Source organism: Salmo salar, chromosome ssa15 (genome assembly GCF_905237065.1).
Source record: "Salmo salar chromosome ssa15, Ssal_v3.1, whole genome shotgun sequence".
NCBI classification, from domain to species: domain Eukaryota; kingdom Metazoa; phylum Chordata; class Actinopteri; order Salmoniformes; family Salmonidae; genus Salmo; species Salmo salar.
In genome coordinates, this window is record NC_059456.1 from 10,293,643 (window position 1) to 10,313,365 (window position 19,723).

The 19,723-nt window shown below is 42.4% G+C and overlaps 1 protein-coding gene across 3 annotated transcripts; it reads left to right on the forward strand.

Annotated features, from left to right (window-relative positions):
- The first annotated feature begins 2,579 nt into the window (after positions 1–2,579).
- Positions 2,580–18,843, forward strand: fbxl8 (F-box and leucine-rich repeat protein 8). 3 transcript variants are annotated; one of them, XM_014143560.2, is made up of 6 exons: positions 2,580–2,902; positions 2,983–3,130; positions 3,715–3,920; positions 8,170–8,434; positions 10,888–11,038; positions 18,106–18,843. In XM_014143560.2, the coding sequence occupies exons 1-6, from the start codon at positions 2,740–2,742 to the stop codon at positions 18,469–18,471; spliced, it is 1,299 nt and encodes a 432-aa protein (XP_013999035.2). In that variant the 5' UTR covers positions 2,580–2,739; the 3' UTR covers positions 18,472–18,843. The 3 variants fall into 3 exon arrangements, with proteins under 3 accessions (XP_013999035.2, XP_013999038.2, XP_013999037.1); XM_014143563.2 differs by having other exon boundaries at positions 10,888–11,049; positions 18,106–18,294; XM_014143562.2 differs by having other exon boundaries at positions 2,580–3,130.
- Positions 18,844–19,723: the final 880 nt, after the last annotated feature.

The following is a 19,723-nucleotide window of genomic DNA, read 5'->3' on the forward strand; positions in this document are numbered from 1 at the left end:
CAATTCTGTTGTCCGGATTCTTTTGAGGCTCACTGCAATCTTCCTCTGTTCTTCAGAAATACAATGAATCAAAAATAGAGACCACTCCTGGTCACTCTGACAGACTCCTTTTCCAAGTGCGTACTATACAATTTTCGACACCTCCAAGAGATTTCCTGCATATGCATCCTTACTCAACAAACACATCCCAACAAGAAGGGATTCATTCATACACGTATCCTCCACTCCAATTTCAGACAATTTCATTTTAGTTCCACTTTTCGATACTTACTGTTGTCCACTCAGAACATTCTTCTTCACCAAATGTACTCAATGCACCTCTTAATTCGAACTTCACTTCCATTCTCTTCTCTGAGGTTTATTGGTAGATTCATAAGGCTGTTTGATTCCGTGTCCTCTGTCTCTGTACAACCCTGTGTTGGCTGAACCAGTGAGAGCTGGTCAAACTTTTAGCTTTTTGCCATTCTCAGTGCAGGAGGTACATAAAAGCCCTGAAATCCTTAGATCAGAGAAAGCCTGCAGGTCCTGATCTTCTGGATCCCTGCTTTTTAAAACTGGCAGTGGATTTCATAGCTGAACCACTTACATATCTGTTCAATCTAACCCTGGAATCTAATGAAATTCCAAAGATCTGGAAATCAGTATTTGACCTAACACTTTTGAAAAGGGGAGATCCAACTCTTATTAATAACTATAGGCCAATCTCAAAGCTGTCACCCCTGGTGAAAATACTTGAAACCCTTGTGAGTGACCAGCTAAAATAGTTTTTATATACTAACTCTATTATATCAATGTACCAATCGGGCTTCAGGAAGAGGCACAGCACAATTACAGCAGCCATGAAGGTTTTATAATATCACTGAAGCCCTTGACAAAAAACAGCACTGTCTCTCACTTTTTATTGATCTCTCTAAGGCTTTTGATACAGTTGATCATGCTATACTGAGGCAGAGATTGTCGAGTGTAGGTCTTTCGGAGCATGTAGTTGCATGGTTTGCTAACTATCTGTCTGATAGAACTCAGTGCACACAATTTGATGGGCTGTTAAATTGTCTGTTAATTGTCTGTCTGTAATGATGTGCCCCAGGGCTCTGTACTTGGTACCCTCTCACTATTTACATAAATCATTTTGACAAAAATGTGCAAAATGCGCAACTTCACTTTTATGCTGATGATACTGTTATTTATTGTTGTGCCTCGTCTCACAAAAGCTTTCCAGAACTTGCAAACTGATTTTTATACTGTTCAACATACCATGTGTCAATTGAAGCTTATTCTCAATACTGACCTCTGAACCGTTTACCTATTACCTCCTGTCAGGGCAAGGAGATTGATGCTGTAACCTCATATTAATATCTTGGAATTTTAATTGATGACGGCCTCTCTTTTTAAAATGCATATTCAACAATTTATAAAACAATTGGAGCTGAAGTTGGGATTTTATTTTAGGAATAAGGCCTGTTTTTCTTTTGAAGCCAGAAGGAGGCTAGTATCAGCTACATTTATGCCTTTACTAGACTATGGGGATATTTTATATATGAATGCTTCCACTCAGTGTTTGAGATCAATTGACACCCTTTACCATGGCACTTTGAGATGTATTTTAAAGTGTAAAACCATTACGTACCACTGCGCTTTATATACCAGGGTTGGCTGGCCTTCTCTAGTCACTTGTAGGCTCAGGTTTATTTTATTTATTTAACTAGCCAAGTCAGTGAAGAACAAATAAGAAGAAATCATTTTAGAAATAGGTGAGATTTGGCTGTGGTAACTAGTGACGACCAGGAAGGATGTTAGCTAAGAAGAACTTCCTGTTCAGTCTGTCCCGCTTCTTCTGTGGTGGTTAGAGGTGTCGCCACCTACTGGCCGCTGGGATCAACTATTTTCTTCAAGCGGTTAAGGGGAGCGTAATTTATTACTAGGGAGGAACCGTTTGTATTGCCCCAAATATACAGTAGTTTATATTAAATCGTTCTCCGTTGCAATGGTAAAATGTAGGCTATTTTGGGGCATAATCAATATATCATTAATTTACTTAAACTGTAAATTATTAGGTCAACATCTATCAATTTTTGTGTCATCGGCAATGATTGTAAATTGATTATATCAACGTGTGGTTGTATTGTTTTTAAATTGGCTAATAAATTAAATCTAATTAAAATCCCAACAAATGTAAAGTATTTATAGAAACAACAAAAACATGTTGAAGCCTCTGGCTGGCTGTGGTTAGCTGGAAGGTGACAGGCCGAATTTGAGATGAGAGAAATTCTTTGCTATTGTCTTTGAAATGAAGTCATGGCTAAATGGCTTGCCCAGGGTACCAGGGATGTTCTCTGTTTAGTGTGTGAATTAGAACATTTTCCTGTCCTGCTAAGCATTCAAAATGTAACGAGTACTTTTGGGTGTCAGGGAAAATGTGTGGAGTAAAAAGTACATTTTCTTTAGGAATGTAGTGAAGCAAAAGTTCTCAATCTAAATAGTAAAGTACAGATACGACTTAAATAGTATTTTCACTTAAGTACTTTGCACCACCGCAAACGGGGGTTTTGCTTCTGGAAGTTCAACCCGGAAGTGACGTGTTCCGGCACCGGGTTTCCACTAGATCGCACAGCCACAAAGTCAAAATGGGCCAAATCATAACTATTAATGAAAACAAACATTTACCTTTTTGTCTTCATTTAAGTTTTGCGGTGTGGTTAGGTACAAAACCAGATTTTAATTATATACATTTTTAGGAAAATGATTTTTTTTTTGACTTTGTGGCTGCTGTGGTATCTAGTGACGACCAGGGAAAGGGGAATTGTTGAAACGTTTTCGTATTGGATAAGTTCAACTAGTTCGGACTCCGTTTATAAAAAGTTCTCTCGTTTCGTGTTTACCGATCACACACACAAGGGATTGGGTCAGTTCTTATTACAGAAGGAATACATATACATGTTAACTGTTGTTCTGTTAATAGTCTCCTGTACTATTTGTGGTTAGTCGACAGCGGAATGGAGTTTCCCGAGGAGGTCCTCGCCCATATATTTTCCTACCTGTCGGTAACGGAACGGGACAGCGCGTCTGCAGTGTGTAAGAGGTGGTCGCAGTCCATGAGCCACCCGCGAGTGTGGCGGTACACTGAAATAAGGTGAGAGATTCAGAGTTGTACCTTACCGGCTGCTCAGACGTTGCACGCAGGGCCGGTAACACGCCAAAATACACGCCAATGCCAAATGGTTTTGGTAACTTGGGCAGAATAAGTTCACGTTGATTCAATGAGGCAAAAAGGGCAGTTTAATTCAATAAGACAAAAGCTGCGAAATGGAGAGTTGGAAAATTAATAGAAGAGAGGACCTGAACAGTAGTCTGATGTTATAGATGAGAGGACCAGAACAGTAGTCTGATGTTATAGATGAGAGGACCAGAACAGTAGTCTAATGTTATAGAAGAGAGGACCAGAACAGTAGTCTAATGTTATAGAAGAGAGGACCAGAACAGTAGTCTGATGTTATAGAAGAGAGGACCAGAACAGTAGTCTGATGTTATAGAAGAGAGGACCAGAACAGTAGTCTGATGTTCTAGAAGAGAGGACCAGAACAGTAGTCTGTTATAGAAGAGAGGACCACCACTACCAACTCTCCAGGGGTGAGTCTCTCTCTCTCTCTCTCTCTCTCTCTCTCTCCCCCCCCCAGGGGTGAGTCTGATAGTAACCTGTTCTCTCTCCGTCTGCAGGTGTGAGACCGGGGAACAGGAGGACCCTGCTCTGCAGCATTTCTCCTCTCTCCTGCCATTGGTCCGTCACCTGAAGATCACCGTCAGTTCGCTGAGCGATCCAGCCAATCGCAGCGCTGCCCTGTCTGTCCTCCGCCTGGCCACCAGTGGTCCCCTGCAGACCCTGTCCCTGTCCTGCTCTGGAGGCGTCCCTCTCTTCTACTCAGGTAAACAACAACCAACTAGTCACTGGTACTGGTCTACAGGTTAACAACAACCAGCTAGTCACTGGTACTGAACTAACGCTGGTCTACAGGTTAACAACAACCAGCTAGTCACTGGTACTGAACTAACACTGGTCTACACAGGTTAACAACAACCAGCTAGTCACTGGTACTGAACTAACACTGGTCTACAGGTTAACAACAACCAGCTAGTCACTGGTACTGAACTAACACTGGTCTACAGGTTAACAACAACCAGCTAGTCACTGGTACTGAACTAACACTGGTCTACAGGTTAACAACAACCAGCTAGTCACTGGTACTGAACTAACACTGGTCTACAGGTTAACAACAACCAGCTAGTCACTGGTACTGAACTAACACTGGTCTACAGGTTAACAACAACCAGCTAGTCACTGGTACTGAACTAACACTGGTCTACAGGTTAACAACAACCAGCTAGTCACTGGTACTGAACTAACACTGGTCTACAGGTTAACAACAACCAGCTAGTCACTGGTACTGAACTAACACTGGTCTACAGGTTAACAACAACCAGCTAGTCACTGGTACTGAACTAACACTGGTCTACAGGTTAACAACAACCAGCTAGTCACTGGTACTGAACTAACACTGGTCTACAGGTTAACAACAACCAGCTAGTCACTGGTACTGAACTAACACTGGTCTACAGGTTAACAACAACCAGCTAGTCACTGGTACTGAACTAACACTGGTCTACAGGTTAACAACAACCAGCTAGTCACTGGTACTGAACTAACACTGGTCTACAGGTTAACAACAACCAGCTAGTCACTGGTACTGAACTAACACTGGTCTACAGGTTAACAACAACCAGCTAGTCACTGGTACTGAACTAACACTGGTCTACAGGTTAACAACAACCAGCTAGTCACTGGTACTGAACTAACACTGGTCTACAGGTTAACAACAACCAGCTAGTCACTGGTACTGAACTAACACTGGTCTACAGGTTAACAACAACCAGCTAGTCACTGGTACTGAACTAACACTGGTCTACAGGTTAACAACAACCAGCTAGTCACTGGTACTGAACTAACACTGGTCTACAGGTTAACAACAACCAGCTAGTCACTGGTACTGAACTAACACTGGTCTACAGGTTAACAACAACCAGCTAGTCACTGGTACTGAACTAACACTGGTCTACAGGTTAACAACAACCAGCTAGTCACTGGTACTGAACTAACACTGGTCTACAGGTTAACAACAACCAGCTAGTCACTGGTACTGAACTAACACTGGTCTACAGGTTAACAACAACCAGCTAGTCACTGGTACTGAACTAACACTGGTCTACAGGTTAACAACAACCAGCTAGTCACTGGTACTGAACTAACACTGGTCTACAGGTTAACAACAACGAATCTAATGAAACAGATCTAATGGGAAATACATCTGCTGTGATTGGACAAAAGACCAAAAGAATTGGTCTGCCAGTCTAATCGCAGCCTCAGTCGTTCTAGATAAGAACTCCGGTCCTCGAGTACGTCCCGATAGCACACGTTGTTGTCGTAGCCTCAGACTAACTCACCTGATTCAACTCATCAAGGCCCATCCTGGGCTCGCACCAGGGGACCCTCATATAAAAATACTACCGTCTAATCATTACTACACAAGATCTACACAAAACCTACTGGTTTGTTATTGAGATGTGTAATAAACCAGTTGTAATTTCAGTAGTAATGAGTGATACATTGGGATGTTTCACTACTGGTGAACGCGACATAATTCTCCCTTATTACTACTGTGTAACTGCTGAGCTTTTGGCTGTCTACTACTTAAAACCTACACAATTCCTACATAATGCCTACACATTACTGCTGTGTCCCTATTAGACCTGTTAACGTGTTATTTCCTCTAGTTTCTAACTGTAGTTCATAGCATCAAACAAGGAATAATACGCTTATACAAACATAATTGCATTTTTTTTTTATTAACTCAGTTACACTTTTTTTTGTTAATACATTTGAGGCCTTGTCTTCATTCAGCTTTGACTTAACTATCTTCGGATTATCTATTTTTTTGTCGTTGTTGTAGCCACATTTCTTCGTCACGTAACCTTTTTTAGAAAATGAAGACAAGCACAAGAGACAACCACTTAGAAGCCGTTAGGGAGTGAACGTTATTTAGAACAAGGGTTACGTGGAGAAAATCGGACCTCTGAAATGAAAATATATTGGCCCTGCCTTCAGCAAAATATATTTTAAAAATACACTACAAAACTCTACCTGATTACTACTGGAAACACTACTGTTTTCCTACTGAACACTATAAAACTACCTGATTACTACTGGAAACACTACTGTTTTCCTACTGAACACTATAAAACTACCTGATTACTACAGAAACACTACTGTTTTCCTACTGAACACTATAAAACTACCTGATTACTACTGGAAACACTACTGTTTTCATATTGAACACTATAAAACTACCTGTTCTCTACCTGATTACTACAGAAACTCTATTGTTTTCATACTGAACACTATAAAACTACCTGATTACTACTGGAAACACTACTGTTTTCATACTGAACACTATACAACTCTACTGGAAACACTACTGTTTTCCTACTGAACACTATAAAACTACCTGATTACTACAGAAACACTACTGTTTTCCTACTGAACACTATAAAACTACCTGATTACTACTGGAAACACTACTGTTTTCCTACTGAACACTATAAAACTACCTGATTACTACAGAAACACTACTGTTTTCCTACTGAACACTATAAAACTACCTGATTACTACTGGAAACACTACTGTTTTCCTACTGAACACTATAAAACTACCTGATTACTACTGGAAACACTACTGTTTTCCTACTGAACACTATAAAACTACCTGATTACTACAGAAACACTACTGTTTTCCTACTGAACACTATAAAACTCTACCTGATTACTACAGAAACACTACTGTTTTCCTACTGAACACTATAAAACTACCTGATTACTACTGGAAACACTACTGTTTTCCTACTGAACACTATACAACTACCTGATTACTACTGGAAACACTACTGTTTTCCTACTGAACACTATAAAACTACCTGATTACTACTGGAAACACTACTGTTTTCCTACTGAACACTATAAAACTCTACCTGATTACTACAGAAACACTACTGTTTTCCTACTGAACACTATAAAACTCTACTTGAGTAATGCATAAACTAGACATTCACTATAAGTCTCTACATAGTCACTACTGCACAAATTCAGTAGTAGTTGTCGTTCTTCATGAGAGTAGCTACAGTTTGTACACCAGATAATGATATATCCAAAGATTTCTGGTATCCATTACTGGATGTTACAGGTTTGCCAAAATGCAGTCATAGATTCTTCAACTAACCTGGTATTGGCAGTACTCACTTCATTCTCGATTCTGGACAATAGTTTTTTTTTTTTTTTTTTTTTATAAATGTCTGTGTCCAGTTGCAGGTGGTTCTACAAACACCACAGAGAAATCAGAAAGAAAGTAAATACAAAATTTGTACCACACAAGGAGGTTTCTCGCACATCTTAGCTGCCGCACATCTTGCATTTCCCAGCATCTTTGCAGGAACTGGTCGTATCTATGCAATGCGGACACATGCAGAAATAGATGAGAGGCATATCTCATTCAATACGAAACATGGATTTTATTATCTTTCTGAGTTTTCTCTGGTGTTTCCTGCAACTGAACACAGACATTTTTATAAGATAACTATTTTGGAAGCCATGCTGCATTGGAAGCCATGCTGCATTGGAAGCCATGCTGCATTGGAAGCCATGCTGCCGCATCGGAAGCCATGCTGCCGCATCGGAAGCCATGCAGCAGCGAGGCAGTGGTTTAGACCGCTAGACGAAAATCAACGACTTCAAGGTCTCCGAGCGAATGACGTCACTGATTGAACACTACTAGCACACCGCTAACTAGCTAGCCATTTCACATCGGCTACAGTAGTCTGGGGCTACAACAAGCTAACTAGCTAGCCATTTCACATCGGCTACAGTAGTCTGGGGCTACAACAAGCTAACTAGCTAGCCATTTCACATCGGCTACAGTGGTCTGGGGCTACAACCAGATAACTAGCTAGCCATTTCACATCGGCTACAGTAGTCTGGGGCTACAACAAGAATGAGTACTGTTGGGAGTACTTGAGGACCTGAGTTTAGAACCACTATGCTAAATGACACTAATGTAAATGTAACTATAGGTCACGACCTGGAGGAAGGGCTGGAGGCCGCTCTTACTACAGCTCCGGAACACGTGGGAGGAGCCTTCCTCTCCCACTTGGACCTGAGGGGCGTGCCTTTCACCCTCAGCCAATCCCTGGTGAGGGTCTTGGCCCGGCAGAGCCCCAACTTGAGGAGTCTATTGGTCAACAATCAGACACTGGTGTGTAAAGTGGAGCCAGAGGCTGTGGTGGAAGTACTGGGGCTGTGTCCACTTCTCAACACACTAGGGCTGTTCTATACCAGGTATGGAGAGAACCACGGTGCTCAATTCCAAATGGCACCCTATTCCCTATGTAGTGCACTACTATAGACCAGAGCCCTATTCCCTATGCAGTGCACTACTTTAGACCAGAGCGCTATTCCCTATGTAGTGCACTACTTTAGACCAGAGCCCTATTCCCTATGCAGTGCACTACTTTAGACCAGAGCCCTATTCCCTATGCAGTGCACTACTTTAGACCAGAGCCCTATTCCCTATGTAGTGCACTACTTTAGACCAGAGCCCTATTCCCTATATAGTGCACTACTTTAGACCAGAGCCCTATTCCCTATGCAGTGCACTACTTTAGACCAGAGCCCTATTCCCTATATAGTGCACTACTATAGACCAGGACCCTATTCCCTATATAGTGCACTACTATAGACCAGGGCCCTATTCCCTATATAGTGCACTACTATAGACCAGGGCCCTATTCCCTATATAGTCCACTACTTTAGACCAGAGCCCTATTCCCTATATAGTGCACTACTATAGACCAGAGCCCTATTCCCTATATAGTGGTACTCTACTATAGACCAGAGCCCTATTCCCTATGCAGTGCACTACTTTAGACCAGAGCCCTATTCCCTATGCAGTGCACTACTTTAGACCAGAGCCCTATTCCCTATATAGTGGTACTACTATAGACCAGAGCCCTATTCCCTATATAGTGGTACTACTATAGACCAGAGCCCTATTCCCTATATAGTGGTACTACTATAGACCAGAGCCCTGTTCCCTATATAGTGCACTACTATAGACCAGAGCCCTATTCCCTATATAGTGGTACAACTATAGACCAGAGCCCTATTCCCTATATAGTACACTACTATAGATCAGAGCCCTATTCCCTATATAGTGGTACTACTATAGACCAGAGCCCTATTCCCTATGCAGTGCACTACTTTAGACCAGAGCCCTATTCCCTATGCAGTGCACTACTTTAGACCAGAGCCCTATTCCCTATGTAGTGCACTACTTTAGACCAGAGCCCTATTCCCTATATAGTGCACTACTTTAGACCAGAGCCCTATTCCCTATGCAGTGCACTACTTTAGACCAGAGCCCTATTCCCTATGTAGTGCACTACTATAGACCAGAGCCCTATTCCCTATATAGTGCACTACTTTAGACCAGGACCCTATTCCCTATATAGTGGTACTACTATAGAACAGAGCCCTATTCCCTATATAGTGGTACTACTATAGACCAGGGCCCTATTCCCTATATAGTACACTACTATAGACCAGAGCCCTATTCCCTATATAGTGGTACTACTATAGACCAGAGCCCTATTCCCTATGCAGTGCACTACTTTAGACCAGAGCCCTATTCCCTATGCAATGCACTACTTTAGACCAGAGCCCTATTCCCTATATAGTGGTACTACTATAGACCAGAGCCCTATTCCCTATATAGTGCACTACTATAGACCAGAGCCCTATTCCCTATATAGTGGTACTACTATAGACCAGAGCCCTATTCCCTATATAGTGGTACTACTATAGACCAGAGCCCTATTCCCTATATAGTGCACTACTATAGACCAGAGCCCTATTCCCTATATAGTGCCACTACTTCTGAACAGAGCCCTATTCCCTATATAGTGGTACTACTATAGACCAGAGACCTATTCCCTATATAGTGGTACTACTATAGACCAGAGCCCTATTCCCTATATAGTGTTACTACTATAGACCAGAGCCCTATTCCCTATATACTGCACTACTATAGACCAGAGCCCTATTCCCTATATAGTGGACTACTATAGACCAGAGCCCTATTCCCTATATAGTGCACTACTTTAGACCAGAGCCCTATTCCCTATGCAGTGCACTACTTTAGACCAGAGCCCTATTCCCTATGCAGTGCACTACTTTAGACCAGAGCCCTATTCCCTATGTAGTGCACTACTTTAGACCAGAGCCCTATTCCCTATATAGTGCACTACTTTAGACCAGAGCCCTATTCCCTATGCAGTGCACTACTTTAGACCAGAGCCCTATTCCCTATATAGTGCACTACTTTAGACCAGAGCCCTATTCCCTATATAGTGCACTACTTTAGACCAGAGCTCTATTCCCTATGTAGTGCACTACTTTAGACCAGAGCCCTATTCCCTATGCAGTGCACTACTTTAGACCAGAGCCCTATTCCCTATGTAGTGCACTACTTTAGACCAGAGCTCTATTCCCTATGTAGTGCACTACTTTAGACCAGAGCCCTATTCCCTATGCAGTGCACTACTTTAGACCAGAGCCCTATGTAGTGCACTACTTTTGACAATGGTCATTTTAGGACGTAGCCTTATCCTCATGTGTAAATTTAATGAAGGATGCTTGAAGTCAACAGTCGATCACATCAGAAATGAAAAAGAGACCACAGCCACTCACTTGATCCTAAGTTAATTAATTGTAGCTACATTCTTCTTCTCCAGCCTGTCCCAGAAGGTGGTGGATGAGCTGCTGTTGCCTCAACGCTGCCCCCTCCTGGCCATGGAGCTGTACTGCGAGCGCTTTGCCAAATACATCCCCCCTCTGGAGGACAACGTGTGGGCTGGGCTGAAGCACAGACACCCGGGGTTAAAGGTCAGTTAAAGGTGCCTTGAGGAGGAAACTCCAAACGATAATTTAAATCATTAATTTATTAGGAAATAAACATGTAACGTACAGGGCAATAGTAGCCTGGTCTCACATCTGTTAGTGCTGGCTTGTCAACTCCTATGATTATTGTAGTGTGACAAATCAAATTTTATTTGTCACATGCGCCTAATACAACAGGTGTAGACCTTACAGTGAAATGCTGAATACAACAGGTGTAGTAGACCTCACAGTGAAATGCTGAATACAACAGGTGTAGTAGACCTCACAGTGAAATGCTGAATACAACAGGTGTAGTAGACCTCACAGTGAAATGCTGAATACAACAGGTGAAGTAGACCTCACAGTGAAATGCTGAATACAACAGGTGTAGTAGACCTCACAGTGAAATGCTGAATACAACAGGTGTAGTAGACCTCACAGTGAAATGCTGAATACAACAGGTGTAGTAGACCTCACAGTGAAATGCTGAATACAACAGGTGTAGTAGACCTTACAGTGAAATGCTGAATACAACAGGTGTAGTAGACCTCACAGTGAAATGCTGACTTACAAGCCCTTAACCAACAATGCAGTTTTAAGAAAATACCATAAAAAAAAGTAAGAGATGAGAAGAACAAATAATTAAAGAGGAGCAGGAAATAACAATGTGGAGGCTATATACAGGGTATTACGGTACAGAGTCAATGTGGAGGCTATATTTAATTATTTTTTTATTTCACCTTTATTTAACCAGGTAGGCAAGTTGAGAACAAGTTCTCATTTACAATTGCGACCTGGCCAAGATAAAGCAAAGCAGTTCGACACATACAACAACACAGAGTTACACATGGAGTAAAACAACATACAATCAATGATACAGTAGACAAAAATAAGACTATATACAATGTGAGCAAATGAGGTGAGATAAGGGAGGTAAAGGCAAAAAAGGCCATAGAGGCAAAGTAAATAAAGTATAGCATGTAAAACACTGGAATGGTAGATTTATAATTTGAAGAAAGTTCAAAGTTAAAATATAAATAATATGGTGCAAAGGAGCAAAATAATAAATAAAATAAATAAATACAGTAGGGGAAGAGGTAGTAGTTTGGGCTAAATTATAGATGGGCTATGTACAGGTGCAGTGATCTGGGAGCTGCTCTGATAGCTGGTGCTTAAAGCTAGTGAGGGAGATAAGTGTTTCCAGTTTCAGAGATTTTTGTACAGGGGGTACCGGTACAGAGTCAATGTGGAGGCTATATACAGGGTATTACGGTACAGAGTCAATGTGGAGGCTATATACAGGGGGTACCGGTACAGAGTCAATGTGGAGGCTATATACAGGGGGTACCGGTTCAGAGTCAATGTGGAGGCTATATACAGGGGGTACCGGTAGAGAGTCAATGTGGAGGCTATATACAGGGGGTACCGGTACAGAGTCAATGTGGAGGCTATATACAGGGGGTACCGGTACAGAGTCAATGTGGAGGCTATATACAGGGGGTACTGGTACAGAGTCAATGTGGAGGCTATATACAGGGGTACCGGTACAGAGTCAATGTGGAGGCTATATACAGGGTATTACGGTACAGAGTCAATGTGGAGGCTATATACAGGGTATTACGGTACAGAGTCAATGTGGAGGCTATATACAGGGGGTACCGGTACAGAGTCAATGTGGAGGCTATATACAGGGGGTACCGGTACAGAGTCAATGTGGAGGCTATATACAGGGTATTACGGTACAGAGTCAATGTGGAGGCTATATACAGGGGGTACGGAGTCAATGTGGAGGCTATATACAGGGGGTACCGGTACAGAGTCAATGTTTGGAGCACAGGTGTCGAGGTAATTGAGGTAATATGTATATGTAGGTAGAGTTATTAAAGTGACTATGCATAGATAATAAACAGAGAGTAGCAGCAGCGTAGAAGAGGGGTGGGGGGCAATGCAAATAGTCTGGGTCCCCATTTGATTAGGTGTTCAGGAGTCTTATGGCTTGGGTATAGAAGCTGTTTTGAAGCCTCTTGGACCTAGACTTGGCTCTCCGGTACCACTTGCCGTGAGGTAGCAGAGAGAACAGTCTATGACTAGGGGTGGCTGGAGTCTTTGACCATTTTTAGGGCTTTCCTCTGACACCGCCTGGTATAGAGGTCCTGGATGGCAGGAAGCTTGGCCAGAGACACGCACCCCAAGGCTAGTGCGAGGAGCGGGAACTGGATACACTGGGTCATGAGTAGGCACCGGCGGTCTGGAGCGCACCACCTGCACAACCCGTCCTGGCTGGATAGTAACAGTAGCCCTGCACGAGCGGAGTGCTGGCACAGGGCGAACTGGGCTGTGCAGAGGCCTGATGGCTGCCGTGCATAGAGCAGGCGTAGGGTAGCCTGGGCCTAGAAGGCGCACTGGTGGCCAGATGTGCTGTGCAGGCATCCTCCTTCCAGGCTGGATGCCCACTCTAGCACGGCACTTGCGAGGGGCTGGGATCGCTCGCACCGGACTGTGCGTGCGTATGGGCGAGATCGTGCGCACTTCCGCATACAAAGGTGCCCTCATGATCCGTTGCTCCCCATAATAAGCACGGGGAGTTGGCTTTGGGCTCACCCTTGGCCCAGCCAAACTACCTGTGTGCCCCCCCAATTTTTTTTATTGGGGGTGCCTCTCCGTCGTTGGGCACGCTCTTCGTACTTTCGCCGTTCCTCCCTCGCTGTCTCCACCTGTTTCCATTGCAGGGTCTTGTCCCCTGCCATTACCTCCTCCCATGTCCATGATGTCCTCTGCTCCCTTCTCTCCCTGGCCCAGGATCCTTGCTCCTCCTAGGCCCGCTGCTTGGTCCGTTGGTGGTGGGAAGTTATGTCACGGTTGTCATATGGATTGGACCAAGGCGCAGCGGGAATGTGTATGCTCATCTTCTTTATTGAGAAGAAAACCAAAACAAACACTTAAACAAAAATAACGACAAGAAAACAGTCCTGTAAGGCACACAGCTACACATGGAACAACTACCCACAAAAACCCATGAAAAAACACCCCTACTAAATAGGACCTTCAATTAGAGGCAACGAGGAACAGCTGCCTCCAATTGAAGGTCAACCCAAATAAACTACACATAGACCTAGACATACTAGATAAACATAGAAATATACTAACATAGAACATAGCCCAACAAACCCCGAAACACATAAAACAAACACCCCCTGCCACGTCCTGACCAAACTACAATAACAAATAACCCCTTATACTGGTCAGGACGTGACACATTGCTTGTAAGTAAGCAGATCTTTGTAAGGTCTACACCTGTTGTATTCGGCGCATGTGACAAATAACATTTGATTTGTTGTATTAATATGTGTATTATGTTGTATTACAGTGCATTCGGAAAGTATTCAGACCCCTTGACTTTTTCCACATTTTGTTACTTTTACAGCCTTATTTTAAAATGGGTAAAAATGTTTTTTAAAAACTCAGCAATCTACACCAATAATAACAAAGCGAAAAAAGTTTTTTATATTTTTGGGGTAATATATAATTGGTGTTGTCCGGGTTTGGCCTGGGTAGGCCGTTATTGTAAATAAGAAGTTGTTCCTAACGGACTTGCCTCGTTAAATAAAGGTTAAAAAAAAACTCCATATTGACATGATTGGTTGAAGGTAGGTAGGGGCTGTACATCCTGTATAAACACAAACTCACTTCCTTGACAACAGCTCTGTACTGGCCCGTGAAGCGTAAGAAGTATGAATACCCTGACTTCTGCTGAGGCCATGTCACTGTAAATGTCGCATGGCCAATGGCCAATGCAGAAGTCGGATTGACCAAGCGCCCAGATACACAATGTACTTCTCTCTCCAGAATGCTCTCTCACCCGCCAATTTGTGCACATTCATTGTTTCAGAATTTCATTGTGTGAATTGTTTAAGTTTGATTGTTTAGTATATATACATTTCCCAGTGCATTCAGAAAGTATTCAGAACCCTTGACTTTTTCCACATTTTGTTATGGTGTAGCCATACCCCATAATCACAAAGAGAAAACATGTTTTTAGAAATGTTTGCAAATGTATTAAAAATAAAAAACAGAAATACCTTATTTACATAAGTATTCAGACCCTTTGCTATGACACTCGAAATTGAGCTCAGGTTCATCCTGTTTCCATTGATCATCCTTCAGATGTTTCTACAACTTGATTGGAGTCCACCTGTGGTAAATTCAATTGATTGGACATGATTTGGAAAGGCACACACCTGTCTATATAAGGTCCCACAGTTTGTGTACCGCAGGGCAGCTCTCTAGGCCCTCTACTCTTTTCTATTTTTACCAATGATCTGGCACTAAACAAAGCATGTGTGTCCATGTATTCTGATGATTCAACCATATACGCATCGGCAACCACAGCTAATGAAGTCGCTGAAACCCTTAACAAAGAGTTGCAGTCTGTTTTGGAATGGGAGGCCATTAATAAACTGGTCCTGAACATCTCTAAAACTAAGAGCATTGCATTTGGTACAAATCATTCCCTAAGTTCTAGACCTCAGCTGAATCTGGTAATGAATGGTGTGGCTGTTGAACAAGTTGAGGAGGCTAAAATACTTGGTGTTACCTTAGATTGTAAACTGTCATGGTCAAAACATATAGATTCAATGGTTGTAAAGATGGGGAGAGGTCTGGCCGTAATAAAGAGATGCTCTGCACACTCCAAAAAGCAAGTCCTGCAGGCTCTAGTTTTGTCTAATCTTGATTATTTTCCAGTCGTGTGGTCCAGTGCTGCAAGGAAAGACCTAGTTAAGCTTCAGCTGGCCCAGAACAGAGCGGCAAGTCTTGCTCTTCGTTGTAATCAGAGGGCTGATATTAATTCTATGCATGCCAGTCTCTCTTGGCTAAGAGTTGAGGAGAGACTGACTGCATCACTTCTTCTTTTTATAAGAAACATTAATGTGTTTAAAATCCCAAATTGTTTGCATAGTCAACTTACACACAGCTCTGACACACACACTTATCCCACCAGACATGCCACCAGGGGTCTTTTCACAGTCCTCAAATCCAGAACAAATTCAAGAAAGCGTACAGTATTATATAGAGCCCTTATTGCATGGAACTTCCTTCCATCTCATATTGCTCAAATAAACAACAAACCTGGTTTAAAAAAAACAGATAAAGCAACACCTCTCAGCACAACACCTCTCCCCTATTTGACATAGACAGTTTGTGTGTATGTATTGGTATGTAGGCTACTTGTGCCTTTAAAATTGTTTTATTTAGTTCTGTCCTTGAGCTGTTCTTGTCTATTGATGTTCTGTATTATGTCATTCTGTATTATGCTTCATGTTTTGTGTGAACCCCAGGAAGAGTAGCTGCTGCTTTTGCAACAGCTCATGAGGATCCTAATAACATACCAATACACAGGTGACAGTGCATGTCAGAGCAAAAACCAAGCCATGAGGTCGAGGGAATTGTCTGTAGAGCTCCGAGACAGGATTGTGTCGAGGCAAAACATATCTGCATCATTGAAGGTCCCAAGAACATTTTTACATTTACATTTTAGTCATTTAGCAGACGCTCTTATCCAGAGCGACTTACAGTAGTGAATGCATACATTTCATACATTTATTTATTTATTTTTTTTTTTTTTCAAGAACACAGTGGCCTCCATCATTCTTAAATGTAAGAAGTTTGGAATCACCAAGACTCTTCCTAGAGCTGGCCGCCTGGCCAAACTGAACAATCAGGGGAGAAGGGCCTTGGTCAGGGAGGTGACCAAGAACCCGATGGTCACTCTGATAGAGTTCCTATGTGGGGATGGGAGAACCTTCCAGAAGGTTAACCATCTCTGCAGCACTCCACCAATCGGGCCTTTATGGTAGAGTGGCCAGACAGAAGCCACTCCTCAGTAAAAGGCACATGACAGCCCGCTTGGAGTTTGCCAAAAGACTTTAAAGACTCTCAGACCATGAGAAACCAAGATTCTCTGGTCTGATGAAACCAATATTGAACACTTTGGCCTGAATGCCAAGCATCATGTCTGGAGGAAACCTGGCACCATCCCTATGGTGAAGCATGGTGGTGGCAGCATCATGCTGTGGGGATGTTTTTCAGCAGCAGGGACTGAGAGACTAGTCAGGATCGAGGGAAAGATGAACGGAGCAAAGTACAGAGATCCTTGATGAAAACCTGCTCCAGAGGTCTCAGGACCTCAGACTGGAGCGAAGGTTCACCTTCCAACAGGACAACGACCCTAAGCACACAGCCAAGACAACACAGGAGTGGCTTTGGGACAAGTCTCTGAATGTCCTTGAGTGGCCCAGTCAGAGCCTGGACTTGAACCCAATCAATAATCTCTGGAGAGACCTGAAAATAGCTGTGCAGCGATGCTCCCCATCCAACCTGACAGAGCTTGAGAGGATCTGCAGAGAAGAATGGGAGAAACTCCCCAAATACAGGTGTGACAAGCTTGTAGCGTCTTACCTAAGAAGACTCGATGCCGTAATCACTGCCAAAGGTGCTTCAACAAAGTACTGAGTAAAGGGTCTGAATACTTATGTAAATGTGATATTTAATATTTTTTTTATTTTTATACATTTGCAAAAATATCTAAAACCTATTTTTGCTTTATCATTATGGGGTATTGTGATGTCATTATGGGGTATTGTGACGTCATTATGGGGTATTGTGACGTCATTATGGGGTATTGTGTGTAGATTGATGAGAGGAAAAAAAACAATTTTATAATTTTATAATAAGGCTGTAACGTAACAAAATGTGGAAAAAGTCAAGGGGTCTGAATACTTTTGAATGCATTGTATGTTTGTTATGTTCTTTTAATGTGTGTACTATGTTGTATTAATGTGTCTGTTGTTTTAATGTCTAATATGTTGTATTAATGTGTCTGTTGTTTTAATGTCTAATATGTTGTATTAATGTGTCTGTTGTTATAATGTCTAATATGTTGTATTAATGTGTCTGTTGTTATAATGTCTAATATGTTGTATTAATGTGTCTGTTGTTATGTCTAATATGTTGTATTAATGTGTCTGTTGTTATAATGTCTAATATGTTGTAGTAATGTGTGTATTATATTCCAGGTAAGCCTGATATTGGACCACACTCTTCCCATGGATCATTTCAGCTCCGTATTGCAGCCCAGCGTTCCTCTGCAGCACCTGGAACTCCTCACATTTACTGACCTGGTCCAGCAGACACACCTGGTCACCCAGAGCTACAGCCACGCCCTGGAGACAATCATACTCCAGACCACCTCGTCTCCAGAGCTGGACTCCGCCCTGCGCTCCCTGGCCGCAGCCTGCAGCCGCCTCAGAGAGGTCCACTGTTACTGTGTGGTGTCGTGTGATGTCGTCAGGGCCTTTAAAGACTGCTGCCCTCACCTGTGGAGATACACACTGAAGACACGCAAAGAGCCACACCCCTGGAAATGCACTGTTATTAAATGACAACCAATCACACCCCTGGAAATGCACTGTTATTAAATGACAACCAATCACACCCCTGGAAATGCACTGTTATTCAATGACAACCAATCACACCCCTGGAGATGCACTGTTATTTAATGACAACCAATCACACCCCTGGAGATGCACTGTTATTAAATGACAACCAATCACACCCCTGGAAATGCACTGTTATTAAATGACAACCAATCACACCCCTGGAGATGCACTGTTATTAAATGACAACCAATCACACCCCTGGAGATGCACTGTTATTAAATGACAACCAATCACACCCCTGGAAATGCACTGTTATTAAATGACAACCAATCACACCCCTGGAGATGCACTGTTATTAAATGACAACCAATCACACCCCTGGAAATGCACTGTTATTCAATGACAACCAATCAGACATGTTACACCAGCCTGTTATTCGAATCAGACATGTTACACCAGCCACAGTTAAAACATAGGGGGCACAGGGGCACATGCCCCCTCAGATTTGTCCTGTTAAAAAAAAAGAGAGATTTACACTACCTGTCAAAAGTTTTAGAACACCTACTCATTCAAGGGGTTCTCTTTATTTTTTGTATTTTTTTTTTACATTGTAGAATAATAGTGACATCAAAACTATGAAATAACACATATGGAATCATGTAGTAACCAAAAAAAGTGTTAAACAAATGAAAATATATGTTTGAGATTCTTCAAATAGCCACCCTTTGCCTTCATGACAGCTTTGCACACTCTTGGCATTCTCTCAACCAGCTCCATGAGGTAGTCATCTGGAATGCATTTCATTTAACAGGTGCGCCTTCTTAAAAGTTAATTTGTGGAATTTCTTTCCTCAATGAGTTTGAGCCAATCAGTTGTGTTGTGACAAGATAGGGTTGGTATACAGAAGATGGCCCTATTTGGTAAAAGACCAAGTCCATATTATGGCAAGAACAGCTCAAATAAGCAAAGAGAAACGACAGTCCATCATTACTTTAAGACATGAAGGTCAGTCAATCTGGAACATTTCAAGACCTTTGAAAGTTTCTTCAAGTGCAGTCGTAAAAGCCATCAAGTGCTATCATGAAACTGGCTCTCATGAGGACCGTCACAGGAATGGAAGACCCAGGGTTATCTCTGCTGCAGAGGATAAGTTCATTAGAGTCACCAGCCTCAGACATTGCAGCCCAAATAAATGCTTCACAGAGTTCAAGTAAAAGACATCTCAACATTAACTGTTCAGAGGAGACTGCGTGAA

What these genes read in the sequence shown, in the direction of transcription:
- fbxl8 (XM_014143560.2), top strand. Translation starts at nt 2,740, where the DNA reads ATGATTTTTTTTTTGACTTTGTGGCTGCTGTGGTATCTAGTGACGACC. An exon ending in TGGCGGTACACTGAAATAAG is followed by an intron (nt 3,131 to 3,714) that starts GTGAGAGATTCA and finishes CTCCGTCTGCAG; the next exon opens with GTGTGAGACCGGGGAACAGG. An exon ending in CGTCCCTCTCTTCTACTCAG is followed by an intron (nt 3,921 to 8,169) that starts GTAAACAACAAC and finishes ATGTAACTATAG; the next exon opens with GTCACGACCTGGAGGAAGGG.